This window comes from Lissotriton vulgaris, chromosome 4_1 (genome assembly GCF_964263255.1).
Source record: "Lissotriton vulgaris chromosome 4_1, aLisVul1.2, whole genome shotgun sequence".
Taxonomy (NCBI): Eukaryota; Metazoa; Chordata; class Amphibia; order Caudata; family Salamandridae; genus Lissotriton; species Lissotriton vulgaris.
In genome coordinates this window covers 636,739,601-636,753,971 of record NC_141691.1, presented here as the reverse complement: position 1 = coordinate 636,753,971, position 14,371 = coordinate 636,739,601, and the positions used below count along the sequence as shown (strand labels likewise).

The following is a 14,371-nucleotide window of genomic DNA, read 5'->3' as shown; positions in this document are numbered from 1 at the left end:
CGCATTGATGTCATTTACGCAGCGCAAAGTTCACGCAAAGGTCATGCAACGTGTCTGCCATATTTAAATTTTTTTCTTTCTTCTTCTTTATTTAGCGCGAACTACAGGAATCTGAGGATTTAACCTGTGCTTTCCCAGACTTGTAATTCATTGTTCTTATACAGTAAGATTGCAAATGTTATTATTTGTTTCCTATTATTATTGTTTTAATTCACATAAAAAATGAATGGAGAATCAAGAACACCGTCTACTACACAGAGTAACATGACAGCTTCTACTTCACAGAGTAACATGAGCATTACTTTGAGTGATCCAAAAGAATTTTTTGTTAATCCAGGCGAACCAAATATCAAATGGTTGGATTGGAAAGAATATTTCCTAAATTATATTTCCACTCTAGAAGATAATGGCAGTAACATGTCTCCAGAAAGAAAAAAAAGAATTTTAATGCACTGTTTAGGACCTGAAGGGCTCAGAGTTTATTTACAGCTGCAAAAGTCTGAAAGGAGTGGAGATTTTGATCTGGATGACCATTATTCCCCAATTATAAATGTAGCAGTTTCTAGACGTACCTTCTACAAGCGTAAACAAAACACAAATGAGACCATTGAGGATTATGTCTCTGCTTTAAAGAATTTGGCCATCAAGTGCAAGTTTGGATCTTTACATGACGATATGATTAGGGACCAAGTGGTTATGTGCAATAAAAATAAAAATGTCCAAGACAAGTTGTGGAAGAAGGAGATGCATGTCTCAAAGACATAATTAAATTAGTTAAAAATGCATAACTTTCAGATAGATGTGCTAAAGCAGTCTCCACTTCCAATGATCCAGTGACTCCTAATAAGATCAGCGACACAAGGAAAGACAAGAATTCTAATGTCAGACAGTCCAAACAATATCAAAATTGGAAACCACACCAAAATTCCAATTTCAAGAGAGAAGATAACTCTACTCAATTCTTTGCTTGTTACAGATGTGCCAGTAGATCACACACGGCTAGGTTTGATAAATGCCATGTTAAGTCTTCAAAATGCGCAGCCTGTTGCCTGATTGGTCATTTTACTAAACAGTGTAGAAGGAAATTTCAAAAGAAAACAAGAGTAACTTGTGTAACTAATAATGACTCTGACTTATCAGATGATGATGAGAGTAATTGTGATGAGGATTTGGATACTTCAAGCAACAGAGCTAGACATGTAGTTCTAAACATTACTGGTGATGATAGTAGAAGGTCTGTGGGTAACTTTACGTAGCTAAAGATGGGCCACCTGTTTTGGGCTGGAAGGATCAACGCTCGCTTGATATACTTCTTAATCCTAATAGCCCTGAACAAGTGTTAGTTATGTGTGAATCTGAAAACACAAAGAATTGGATTTTAAAAGAATTTCCGGGAGTTTTCAATGTAAGTATTGGGAATCTCAAAGGTTTTTCACACAAAATCAGAGTTAAACTGAATGCTATTTCAAAAGTACATAAAGTACGTCACATTCCACTTATTGTGCGTGATGAGGTAAAGAAAGAAATTAACAAATTGTTAGATGCTGGAATAATTTAACCTGTTGAAGCGTCTGATTGGATTTTTCCGATCGTTATCGCTAGACGCTCCAATGGCAAAATCCGCATGTGCATAGCTTGAAGGTATTTGAATGATAATATAATAATTGATCGCTTTCCACTTCCCAGGATTGACGAGATGCTTACTTTGACCAAAGGTGCTAAATGGTTTTTGACTGTTGATTTATCTTGTGCGTATCACCAAATTTCCTTGCACCCCATGAGTAAACACCTCACTGCCTTTTGCACTCCTTTTGGGTGTTTTCAATTTTGCCGCATGCCATTTGGGCTGGCGTCCGCTGCGGCCGTTTTTCAGAGGCTTATGCATGAGTTATTTGGTGATATGCAAGGTGTAATATTTTTTCAGGATAATATCCTTATAATGGGACCAAACAAGAAGATACATGACGAGCGTATGAGAAAGGTAATGAGTATTTTGCTGAATAAAGGCGTTACAGCAGAACTTCAAAGTGTAAGTCTGCGGAAAAGTGTTACTTACCTAGGGCATGAGGTTAGTTCATTTGGCATAAGGCCAAAGTCTAGTTTAGTGAGTGCAATCCGAGATGCTCCTGCACCAAAATCTAAAGAAGATCTTAGGTCATTTTTAGGACTCGCAGAGTTTTATGCAAAATATGTGGATACATTTTCAGAAAAAACCCATATTATGAGATCTCTACTAAAGAACAAAGTACAATTTAATTGGTGTGTACTTTGCCAGAAATCTTTTGAAGAAATAAAAAAGGCTATCAAACAAGCTCCTAGTTTACAAGGTTTCGATCCCAATGCAGACACCATAGTGACAACTGATGCCAGTAGCAAGGGATTGGGTAGTGTTCTTACCCAAATTAATGAGAACAAAAAAGAAGTTATCATAGCGTTTGCTTCTCGTTCCCTTTCTCCCACAGAAGAACGTTATTCAGTGGTTGAAAGAGAAACTCTCGCCGTAGGATGGGCTTTAGAGCATTTTAGGAAGTTTTTGTGGGGAAGGAAGTTTATTGTTCGTTGTGACCACAAACCTTTGACGAAATTACTAACAACGGATGGTCTCACTAATGCTACAGCTAGGATTGCAAGGTTGTCCATGAGACTGCAAGACTTTATGTATGACGTCCAGTATGTGCCAGGCACAAGAAATTTCACTGCTGATTTTTTGAGTCGTATGTCTTTACCGCTGATTGAGCTAGATAAAAATCAGTGGAATGATTTTTCTGTTGCACATGTTTCTGTTGATAAAACTCAAAGTAGTGTTACCAAAGAAGAATGGCTTGAAGCAGAAAACAATAACCAGATTTTACTTGTTCTGAAACAATTTATTGTCAAGGGTTGGAATGGCATGGACAAAAACATCATCGATGATGATTTAAGAGGATTTTGGGAAGTTCGGGATGAACTTAGTATGTCCAATACATTAGTTGTACGAGGTGATAGGATCATCCCACCTAAAGACTTAAGGAGAAAAATCATTGATCTCTGCCATGAAGGACATTCAGGGTTCACTCGCACAAAACTTCGTATCAAAGAACTCTATTGGTGGCCAAAGATGGATGTGGAAGTTGAGAGGTGTGTGAGGTCATGTGTGCAATGTGAGGTCTCTGAAAAAACATTCAAAACTTTGAATCCACCATTGGCCTCTCCTGATTGTCCCAAATTTCCTTGGGAAGTTGTAGCCATTGGTTTCATGGGCCCAGTCACTTGGCGAGATGGGGTACAGAAGTATATTCTAGTTTTGAATGTCACATTTTCAATATGGTTGGAAATCAGTGTGGTAAATGTGATTAATACCAAAACTGTCATTACTTTTCTAGATGAAATTTTCTTAAGAGAAGGTTTTCCTAAATATATTTTGTCAGACAATGGCGTGCAATTTAAACCCATGGAAATGAAAAACAATTTATTGGCTTCTGGTATACAACAGAGATTTACTGCTCTTTACCATCCCAGCGGAAATGGTATTGTGGAGAGAGCCAACCGCAGTATTAAGGGAGTATTGCAGTTGGCAAATAAAGGTAATCTATCATGGGATGTTGAATTAAAGAAATTACTTTGGGCTTATAGAAGTACTATTCATGGCTCAACAAATCAAAGCCCTTTTCATTAATGAGAGGTAGAATACCACATTCAAAGATCAATCCAGGTTGGATGAATAAAAGTGGTATTACTAATTGTGATTTATCTAAAGTTAGAGAGAGCATTAAGGATTCACAAACAAAGAATAAAATCTATTATGACTCTAAACATGGAGCTAAAGAGGCCAGCTTATGCAAAGGTCAATGGGTTCGTGGAAAGAGTGCCAGGAAGACCACAAAAGGTGAGAGCAAAAACAGTGAACCCAGAATGGTTATTAAATTTATGAACAACACAGCTTTATAACAAAATGGCGAAGTATGGCATTTTAGTCGTCTTGCACCTGTGTCCCATGGTGATGTAAAAGAAAATAAGGTGTGCAAAAATTCTACATCATGGTGGTGGGATATTACAGTAGAAGAATCACAGGATTGTGATAACTCCAGTAATAATTCACCATCTGAAATTGATTTTGGAAGTGACAATCCTATAGTTCATGACAGTAATTCTATATCTGGGAGTAGTTCTCAGGTTAAGGAAAATTTACAAGTGTCATCGGATGCATCTAGAATTGTTCCTAATGAATCTATTGTTAAAACTTCAAGTGGAAGAATTGTAAAAAAACTAAAAGTTTGGAATTGTTTGATTGTACTTAGTTTTTTTTGTGTTTTTTTTAATTGTTCTTTTAAGAAGGGGGATTGTGTAGTATATCGCTTTAAGATTTGTGTAATGTGTGGAACCTTGAATAAGTTCCAGAATTGTTTATATGTGTATGGGGTTTCTCTGTGAGCTGTTATGAGAGAAGCTCTGTTTCCTGTCAGCTGTACAATTTACTCTCCTGTGCTGGGGGTTTAAATAAAGAACCAAATCACAAGAAATTACTGGTGTATTCTTCATTGCTACAGTTAGCCACCATTGCTGATCGTATACAGTCTTGTTTGAAATCTGAATGGCATCACATAGGTTTTCTCAGTATTTGTCCCACTGGTACTTCAAATTATGCTGCAGAGCCCACATATGCCATCGGGTATAGTCAGCAAAGGAGGATGCAGGAGGCTAAAAGATCAAGATGTCTCAGAGCTACTCGCCCCAAGGCTGAGGACGAGGGTTAAAATATTTGGACCAGAGGAGGAGCCACGCACCGGTCCAAGATGGCCGTGTGAGTGCTCGGCTCTGCCGGACCTGTCCCCAAGCCCGACATCCTGAAAACCATCCTGATCCCCGAGCCTGCCGCTGTATAGTCGAGGAGGAGCGACGGCTGTCAAACCGACTCCGGCCCCGCTGAGCCATCGGGGGCCGGAGATATTTCGCCTGTAATTTGGGGCCTGGTGATCCTCCGAAGCCTGGTGCTCGATTTTCCACGAACCCGGACGCAAAGCTGACAAACACCGGGGCCGGCACTGAGGATTACCGGCTGGGCCCTGGAGCCACTAAAAATTGCACAGCAGCGTCTGTTTGCCCGGTGGACGACCCAGCCGTCCAACACGCTGAGCAGAGAGCGCATCTGTGAAGAGTGGCCGGTACTGAGGACTGTTGGCCGGGCCTCGGAGTCACCAACGCTCTTGCCGCGGCGTCTGGAGGGATGGCCCCGCCGCCTACACTATGAAGCAGAGAGGGACCAGCACTAAAGCATGTTGGATGGGCCCCGGAGTAATCAGCACTATCGCCGCGGTGTCTGGCGGCCAGAGAGACGTCCCCACCGCCCACATGGGGAACAATGGCACACTCGCTGAGCGACACCTGCCGAGAGAGTGCGGGCGTCGCATGGACGCTGACAGTCTCGCGGGCGGCTGGAGAGTTGAGTAGTTGCCACCCCCTATAAGAATACACTGGAAAAAAGACCCACCGTCGCTGTCAGTGCTGCGGAACCGCCGGAGCCGCGGTGGGACTCCCCCCAATCCCTCTCTTTCCTCAACCGTCAGGAGGGCGCCCTGCGAGGTGAGGAGCGGCGCTGCTGCGCCAAAATAAGATCTTGCCCTGAGGAGGTAGACTTCATAGGGGCCCTCACCACTACACCTGTGTGGTGCCCTGGCCTGCTCCCCCCACATTATTGCCTGTTGGGGGACCTGATTTGGCGCACAGGAGGACCCAGCCAGACGGATCGGCCGATCTATTATTATATCTCACCAGGGGGACACAGACGCTGACTGGCGACTTGATGGGTGGAGGTGAGCCCCCGTCGCACCATTCCGCGTGACCACATTTTGGAGGCCTTCCATTCCGCTGGGAGGTACATCGGAGGTGACTCGGAATTGATATTGTATTGGCCCCAGGGGGAGGCCCAAACTGAGTATGTTCCACCTGGTCTTCAAGCAGACACCTTCTGTGACCTGGGCACTATTTTTCTCTCTTTGCCGCTGGGTTTCCTGGTGATGGGAGGGGACTTCAATGCAGAGGTAGATGGGGAACTAGATAGACACCCGGCGCGAACATGGAGACCTGCGCAGAGATGGCTCCCTGACTTCTTAGAAACGACGGGGCTTGTTGACGGGTGGAGGATAAGGAATCCAAATGAGGTACACTATACCCATGTGTCCGTCTCGCATCACAGCCTGTCCAGAATAGATTACATGCTGTTACCAGCGGCCCAGGCCACCGCGATGTGTGAGGTATGACACCTGGGGAGAGGAATCTCCAATCACTCCCCGATCTGGCTCCGGGTGGAGATTGGTCAAGCAGATGTAGGTAGAGTTACCCCGATTAATGCATGGCTCCTGAAAGACCCGGCCACAAAGAAAGAAATCACTAAAATTACGGAAAGGTATTTACTAGAAAATAGTGGTACAGTGGACTCGGCGCAGACTCTATGGGAAGCTTTTAAAACTGTGATTCGTAGGGAGGTAGTGTCTCTGGTTGCCGGGAAAAAGAAGATGCGATGGGCCGAAATGGATAGGATAGAGGCGGAAGTGGTGAGGCTGGAGAAGGTGTCTCGGGCAGCTGCCCCAGACGATGTGCACTGGTTAAAGATGTGCCAGGATGAATATAGGGGCCTTGCTGGAGACAAGGCCAGAGCACAAAGTGATGAGACAGAGAGCCGGATCTATGAACATGGAGACAAGGCGGGTAAATTAATAGCATGGCTTGAAAAGGGGGGAGTTGGCGTCAAGGCTGGTGCCGGAGCTACAGGGGGGAAAACTCCAGTATGATAAGGGATCCGCAAGCAGTGACTGACGAGTTCTCGAAATATTATAGGGGGGTATACACTACTGCCGGGAAGTACTCGGAGGAGGACAAATGTAGAAATGATCAAGGATATCCGGATGCCAAATCTATCAGACGACAATCGTGAATACTTAGACTCCCCATTCACTAAAGAAGAGGTGGCACAGGCCATTAGAGAGGTTCATTCCGGGAAAGCTACGGGCCCGAACAGAATTCCTATAGAACTTTATAAATTGAGTGCTGACAAATTAGCCCCCTTTGTGCGGTCCATGTTCGCAGAGAGTAAGGAGAAGGCTAGGCTCCCCTATGACCAGTGCGCATTATCACCAAAAGGAGGAGTCACTCTACCTTGTGACTCGAAAGACTCCTTCAAAGAAAAACAGCTTTCACACATCCAGACCCAACACTAGATGGCAGGAGTATGCACAACATGTGTATCTACAGCCACAAAGGTTCCAAGCACTGCAGTAGGTTAAAGGGGTCTTACGGAACCCACGTTTCTGTTTTATGCAGTTTAACTACCTACACCAAACATATCTCACACAACACATTGCCTGTATGTACCCAATTGACCACTCCGTGTGCCCCAGGTGTGGGCCACCGGATGCGGGCTTCCTTCACGTGGTGTGGGAGTGCCCGGTGATGGAGGGGACCTGGGGGGAGATTGTTGAGACTACCTCCAGGATGGCTGATGGCGTGGTTTCGGCCGCACAGAAATCCTGTTTGTTGGGCATTTGCCCTAGAGTCAAGGGGGAAACATACCAGCATAGATTTGTTGACCTGGCGTTTATATTGTTAAAGCAACAGAATTCTAGGTCATGGGAATCATATGTGGCTCCTGATGTACTGTGTTGGCTACACACTCTCTTATAGAGGGCTCTGTCTGAATCACATGTCCTCACAGAGGCTCATAGACGTGGTGGGTGCGGGATTTGGGGGAATGAACTGGGATCTAAACATTAGGAACATGGAAGCGAAGGACGACTTTCCCCCTCATTAACTGCCCAATGCACACCTGCTTTTACAAGCTTCTCTGTTGTTCACATAGGGGCCTGATGAAGCTGTGTTGGTGTGCTCTGAGGCATGCCCTGCTGGGGACATTGAGGCACTTCACTCTGCTGTGGACTGTCTGGCCCTGCCCACGGTGTGAGTGGGTTGCATGATCGGGCTGCTGCCTTCCCACGCACATTGCATATCGAGGGGGGGGGGGGGGGGGGGGTTTCAGCTACTGCTCGAACAACCAGGTCTTGAGGAGACGGTGTTGACTTGTCTGGTCATGGAGAGGGAGGAGTCCAGGATGAAGCCCAGGTTGCGTGCGTGGTCTGTTGGTTTGGGTGCGCTGCCTAGGGCGGGGGGCCACCAGGAGTCGTCCCAGGCGGAGGGTGAGGATCCCAGGATGAGGACTTCCGTCTTGTCCGAGTTCAGTTTCAGGCGGCTGTTCTTCATCCATTCGGCTACCTCTTTCATCCCTTCGTGAAGGTTGGCTCTGGCGGTGGCGGGGTCGTTGGTAAGGGAGAGGATCAGCTGGGTGTCGTCGGCGTAGGAGATGATGTTGAGGTTGTGCTGGCGTGCGATGTCTGCGAAGGGGCTCATGTAGATGTTGAAGAGGGTTGGACTGAGTGAGGAGCCTTGAGGGACGCCGCAGATGACTTCGTTGGCTACAGATCTGAACGGGGGGAGGCGGACTCTCTGTGTTCTTCCGGCGAGGAAGGAGATGATCCACTCCAGTGCCTTCTCCTGGACTCCGACGTCATGGGTGAGTGGGTCATGGAGTGCTGAGGGATATGAACAGGTGGCCTGCCCCCATCTTGGACAACCTGTATAGGAGGACTCAATCAAATGGATAGCACCTCATGGTTATATGTTGTGATCAATATTTTAACTATATTACTGGCTATCAGGTTTTGAATGTGTGGCAACATACTCATCTGCAACTCCAATGTGTTTGGTTCTGGTGCCGGCTTGGGTCCTGGACCAACTGTTGATATTGTTTCATATTGCAAAACCAATTAAAAAAAATGAGGATGGGATTGAGTAGAAGGCAGATGAAAGGATATTTTGAATTGGAGCCATGGATCTCTAAATTAAAGTGTAATATTTCAATGGTACTGTTGATCATTGGAAAGATAGCTTCTTGGGAAGAAAATATACATGAAGCCCTTAAGCTTGTCTAGCGCAAGATATACCAGTCGGAGACTTTAATAAACAGCACACAATGGAAACACACACACTACAATGTGTTATAACAACCTACCCTCTAAAACATCCTTTTTTCTTGAGAACACAGCCAACATCTTTTGAAACCAGAATATGGGCAACCTCCCTTTTATTGTCCTCTCATGTGGAATAACAATCTCAAAAAATCTTGCAATTTGTATTTGTACAGTATTAGTTCCAGATCCACTTGTCCCATATAAACTATGTCTGTTCATAATTAAGTGACACTTTAGAGAGGCAGTTTAACATGTTACAATAATTGTTCAAATCATTACCGTTTCACACTATGCTGTAATAGTAAAACAAAATGTAACTGTTCAACCTGCTTAGGATATTCTGTTTTCCAACAGTAGAAATATTTCTTGGGAAATTTATCCAAAAGGACCTAATAAAGACACTTCTGAAAAAAAACACTAGGACTCAGCCTTCTATTACAGCTTTAGAACTACACAAAATGTAGTAGTGTAACTTTCTGTTTGACAAGTTTTTTAATTATTTATTGTAATACTGCTGTCAAAAATATATGTTGAGGAGGTGTATTCCGGCAACTGAATGTAGGAAAACATTTTGTATTTTCAATGTTGCAGCTTTCATTTAGTATTGGCCAACCTTTCTGCACTGGAGCCAGAACAACTCGCACAGGGTGGAATTCAAGTATTGTGTGCAATTTAAACACTTTTCTTCTGTAGATAGTCCATTGTCACAAGATTAACATATTCAAGCAACAGCAGGGATGAAATATTGTAAGGAAACATCTTCATGTAGCAAAATGAAGTGGACGATCCTTTTGTTAACAATATCTTGAAAAAAGAACAGAGAGAAGGATGTTTTATACATTCGGAATATAGGAAGCAATGTCAAAATGCATACCCATGTAATTTGACCTACTTCTTAAACCCACAGAATTGTATCCAATTTGTAAGGTAATTCAGTTGAAAAATACATTTCACCAACATTTTAAAATGCTTTTGGAATGTTTTTGTTAAGTTCAACCCTGCAACTCACCTGGGGTGGGTCAGACTTGCTAGATACAGACCGGCTGCAGCATTTGAGACTTTTTAGGCAATGTATAGGAAATTGCACTCTGAAATGCTCTACTTTTCCCCATCTACGAAATCTCCAAAGAAGTTGAGCAGTCTCACTTTAGTTTCTGATGGAACTCAGGGGGAATTTTTACACCCAGCCTGTTTGGAGTTTCCAGACACCACTTCTATCTTCTGTTGGGTGAATACCTTTTTTGTTCCGGCTGCATGCACAAGCAAAGACCTAAGAAATTCTGCAATATTCCTTTCTTCTTACAACAAAATAGAAAAAAGGCCATAGAGACTGAGAAACGATCGTTCAGGCACTTTCAGATAGTCTTAGTGGCTCTCACCAGCAAAATTAGGTCTATTGAGAAGGTACACACCACAAGAACTGTCAGGTTTGTGGGCAACTTGGGCATTTTTGTGACTTATACTGGATCTCGTTCTTCTAAGGAGAAACACAGATAATGCCCGAGCTGGAAAGTAAACAGATTTCTCCTGTCTCTGCAGCAAATAGGTGTTTGATTGTAACCCAACAATTTGTCCTCGCAAGCACATTTAAAAAAAAAGGGGGGGGGGAGATTCACTCAACCCTACTGCTCTCATTCGAAAAAGGTCAACCAAAACTAAAGAACTTCAATTGTTAAACTGGATGGGTGTTTTTCCCAACCAGATTTTACTGACTACTTTGGTACATTGAAAACATCTTACAATAAAGATCCAATTTCACTCTTTTCTATATATTGATCTTAACTGCTTGGTAAGTAAGGCATAAGACCAAGAACATTTGAAGCATTAAATGGGTCCTCTGCAACCACTCTCTTGAAGCTTTCTTAGCAGCGACAGATTCACCCAGCAGCAGAATATATATTTTTTTAAAACATACGAAATGTCATAGACTTTGTCAACCTACCAATTTGCAACATAGAGTATTCCTCTGCTTGACTACTCATTCCTGACTTTTAGTCAGTGAAAGTTTATCAGTGCTTGCAGGGCTCAGTAAAAAGCTGAGCCCTGCAAGCACTGAAACCCTGAGTTAAACGGTGAGCAAAGAGGCACAGGTTTATTTAAACACAGACTTCTTGAACCTGCATGAAAAATCACCAATCCTGTTATCCATCATCGAGGTTATGTTATTACTGAAATCAACGAGCACAGTTTTGGGTGGAATGCTCAAACATTGAGGAATACCAGAAATCAAAAGCTGCTGACAACCTTAGAGTTTCCGGTCCAGGGAAGACATGGCTTGGCAATTTGGGCTGGACTGTTCCCATGAGGCACAGGGTCAGACTGATTTGCATATGGCCATGTCTGAACTGGGGTGGCGGAGTGAGCTAAAGAATGATGATGGATTAAACCCAGATCAGTTGACTGGGGGTGAGTGCTTGCAATGTTCACCACTCCATCCATCATCCCCTTTGGTTTTGCTTTAACCTTAGAGTACCTGTCATTCCAAACCTAAATACATATAACCCTATGTCAATAAGGGACACAGGCACCCAAGTCACAAAGTGAAGAGAAAGGGTCTTTTAGCCAACATCACAACTGAAGTCTGGCATAAAAAACATTAACTTTGTGTCTTCTGATGGGAATATGGAACTTGGGGGTGGTCACCTTTGAAGATTTCAGGGATCTACTCTTCACTGCTGGGTCCTCATAGAACAGGATGCAGTATTTGCATCAGTTGTTGTTCACTTAGTCCAGTTGCTTGTGTGATAAGGGAAATATATTTTCAGAATGATTGCAAGTGACTGCTTTTCAGAACACTACATTTGGTACCAAAATAGCCTAAAAGATGTGCATTAGATATTTCAGACATTCTGCATTGCACTTAATCTAGTGAAAGCATTTGCTTCTCCTGTGTTTGTCTAAAACTACCTACTTCTAATATTATGAGAACCAAGACCAAAAACTTCCTTTGTATGTTATATACCTCCATGCCACTCTCCCACCCACATACTATTTGCCTTGTACACAATAAATGTAAATTTGAAAGAATTAAGTTGTTTTAAAGCTTTCAATTAAACCATTTGAAATTGTGTTATAGCCCCTTTTAAGGTATGCTGTGGTGCAGTCTCGTTATCAACTGCTCACACATTTTGGCCAATACACTTGAAGTAAATAACATTGCTGCAGTCTAAATAGAAATCACTTACTACATATTGCCTTGGTAGGGTTCACTTGCTGTCCTGCAAGGAATTGTAAAAGCTTCCTGATGTCCACGCGTGCCTCAGCCATTGTCTCAGGATCACGATCCTGCGTGGAAGCTTGAGAGGTGTCATCGGAAACTAAAACAACAAAGAAAACCACTCTTAACTCACATTTATAATTGTGATCAGAACCTATAACAAATGCATTGTTAGTTGGATAAACGTCTAAGCATGGTTTTATGTCCTTCCTGCCACCTCGCTTACAATTAGCAGGCATGCCATTCCATTACCACAAATATTAAGTCTTCAGTCTTATTCGATACACAAGTCTATCAAAAGCACTTCAACACACACACACAGCTCTTCCACTATGGTGACTTGGAGGAACGCTTCCAAGGATCACGCAATGCTGTAATATGCTTTATTTGAAATCAACTTTATTCTCAAAGTACACTTTGAGTGCAAACTATCTTCCCCCATTCCTGAACAAAGTGGACTTCTCGTTAACAACATTGTAAGTGAAACTTTGTTCCATGACTTATAGTAAAGGGCTACTAAATGGGATTTTGAATATAAGAGAACTCCTATCCGTTGCTTCAGTTCCCAAGGCCATACTTCAGGGTTATGCAGGCTTTCGCTGCTTACAACAGCTGGGCTGACCCTGTAATAAAATTATGTGTACAGCACTAGTCATCATCGTCTGTTTGCAGTTGTTTATATTTCTCTTTCTTCTTATGTACTATATTCCCTCTTTCCCTTACTGATGCGTGTATCGCTTACCTCCTGTGATGGAAGTCTTAAGATCAAAGTAGAGGATGTTCTACCCCCTCTACCACCTGCTGGTAAGCAGTCCACTGCATTAAGTGGGATTATAGTTTTCTGTATGGCTTGATGGTGTGTTATCCTGCACTTTAAGCTTTTATCTGGTTACCCTGTTTTCTCTATTGAACCTGTCAATAATGTTACTTGACTGGGTGTGCTCCATCTTTTTACTTTTCTGTTCATCAGCTCAGTGCTCTTATTACTCCAGGGGCACCTAAATATACTCCCTCATTTTGAAAGAAGGTTGCTATTGCCACTACCGACCATGGGATCAGTTTAAACTGATCAGACCTGTGACTGTTCACCACAGCCAGGGAAAATTGGATAACAGAAAGATGCACTTCTGCATTGGAGGAATGTTCAACTTTCAAATAAAGGAAAAACTCTAGTTTTCTTGGATTCATTCCTTGGCCACAAGAGGAAGCACTGCTCTCCTTGACCTCCAATTGGTGGGCCTCTTGAACATCAACAAGGCCTGCACACAATGTATAAAAGGACACCAGACAATGACCAGAATCCTTGTTGGGAAGCCTATGTGAAGTCTTGCTGCTGTGACTGAAGAAGAAAAAGAGAGCTTACCTGCCTGTAAAAGGCACTGGCCGTGGCCTGCAAGGAGGAGCCAACCTGATCCCAGGAAGGAATCAAAAATCAGCGGTAAGGGTTATGTCAGGTATGTACCGGGAGAAATTCAACACAATTCAACCTAAGACGTAATAATTCCGGCGATCTTCTTCCAATGGTCTACCGTCAAGGCCACAACGTTCCGTGAATATGAAGATGAGAAGAAGGAGCGTCAAAATCACAATAAAATCCTCAGTCCAGTACTGTAGTCCATGATCCTTATTATTCAAAATCTTTTTCAAAATCAAAAGAATTTCCAACAGAAAAAATGTCCAATCTAATGTAATTCACAAGAAACATTCCATCCAAGTCAATGCTTCCTTGTCCATGAATAATCACAACTTAAAACAGCCTACACGTTTTGTCCATTAAGGACACAGTGGAATTATCACGACCTACTGTTGCCGGTCCGGGATATTCGACGGAATGTAATACACTTGGCAAGGTGAGACTTCGAGATGGGGATAGAGGTGAATAGTGTTTTTTAATTAGAGACTAGGTACTCAGTTGGCTACCTTTTATTTTGCAGAATTTGGCGTTTTTGATGAAGATTTAATTTGGGTGCTGAAAGATAGATTGTAACAGGACGTTTTTATGTTAGGTGAGCACAATTATTTTTTCCTTTTATTTTTGGATCAATTAGGTTCAATATAGCTGTTTAAATATGAGTGGTGAGCCGGTACTGGTACTCCCCACTTTGATATACAGGACTTCATGCAATTTAGTAACAAATTGTAGATTTGAATAGCGAAG

General features: G+C 42.9%; 1 protein-coding gene across 2 annotated transcripts in view; it reads right to left on the bottom strand.

The window, feature by feature from the left end:
* Positions 1–9,092: 9,092 nt before the first annotated feature.
* HUS1 (HUS1 checkpoint clamp component) overlaps positions 9,093–14,371 on the bottom strand; it is a 215,522-nt gene continuing 210,243 nt past the window's right edge. For both annotated transcript variants that reach the window (XM_086964900.1, XM_086964901.1), the window contains 2 exons: positions 12,182–12,313; positions 9,093–9,800 (listed from right to left, as the gene is read on the bottom strand). In XM_086964900.1, the coding sequence (XP_086821026.1) occupies positions 9,718–9,800; positions 12,182–12,313 (215 nt within the window). In that variant the 3' untranslated portion in view covers positions 9,093–9,717. The remainder of the gene's footprint in view (positions 9,801–12,181; positions 12,314–14,371) is intronic.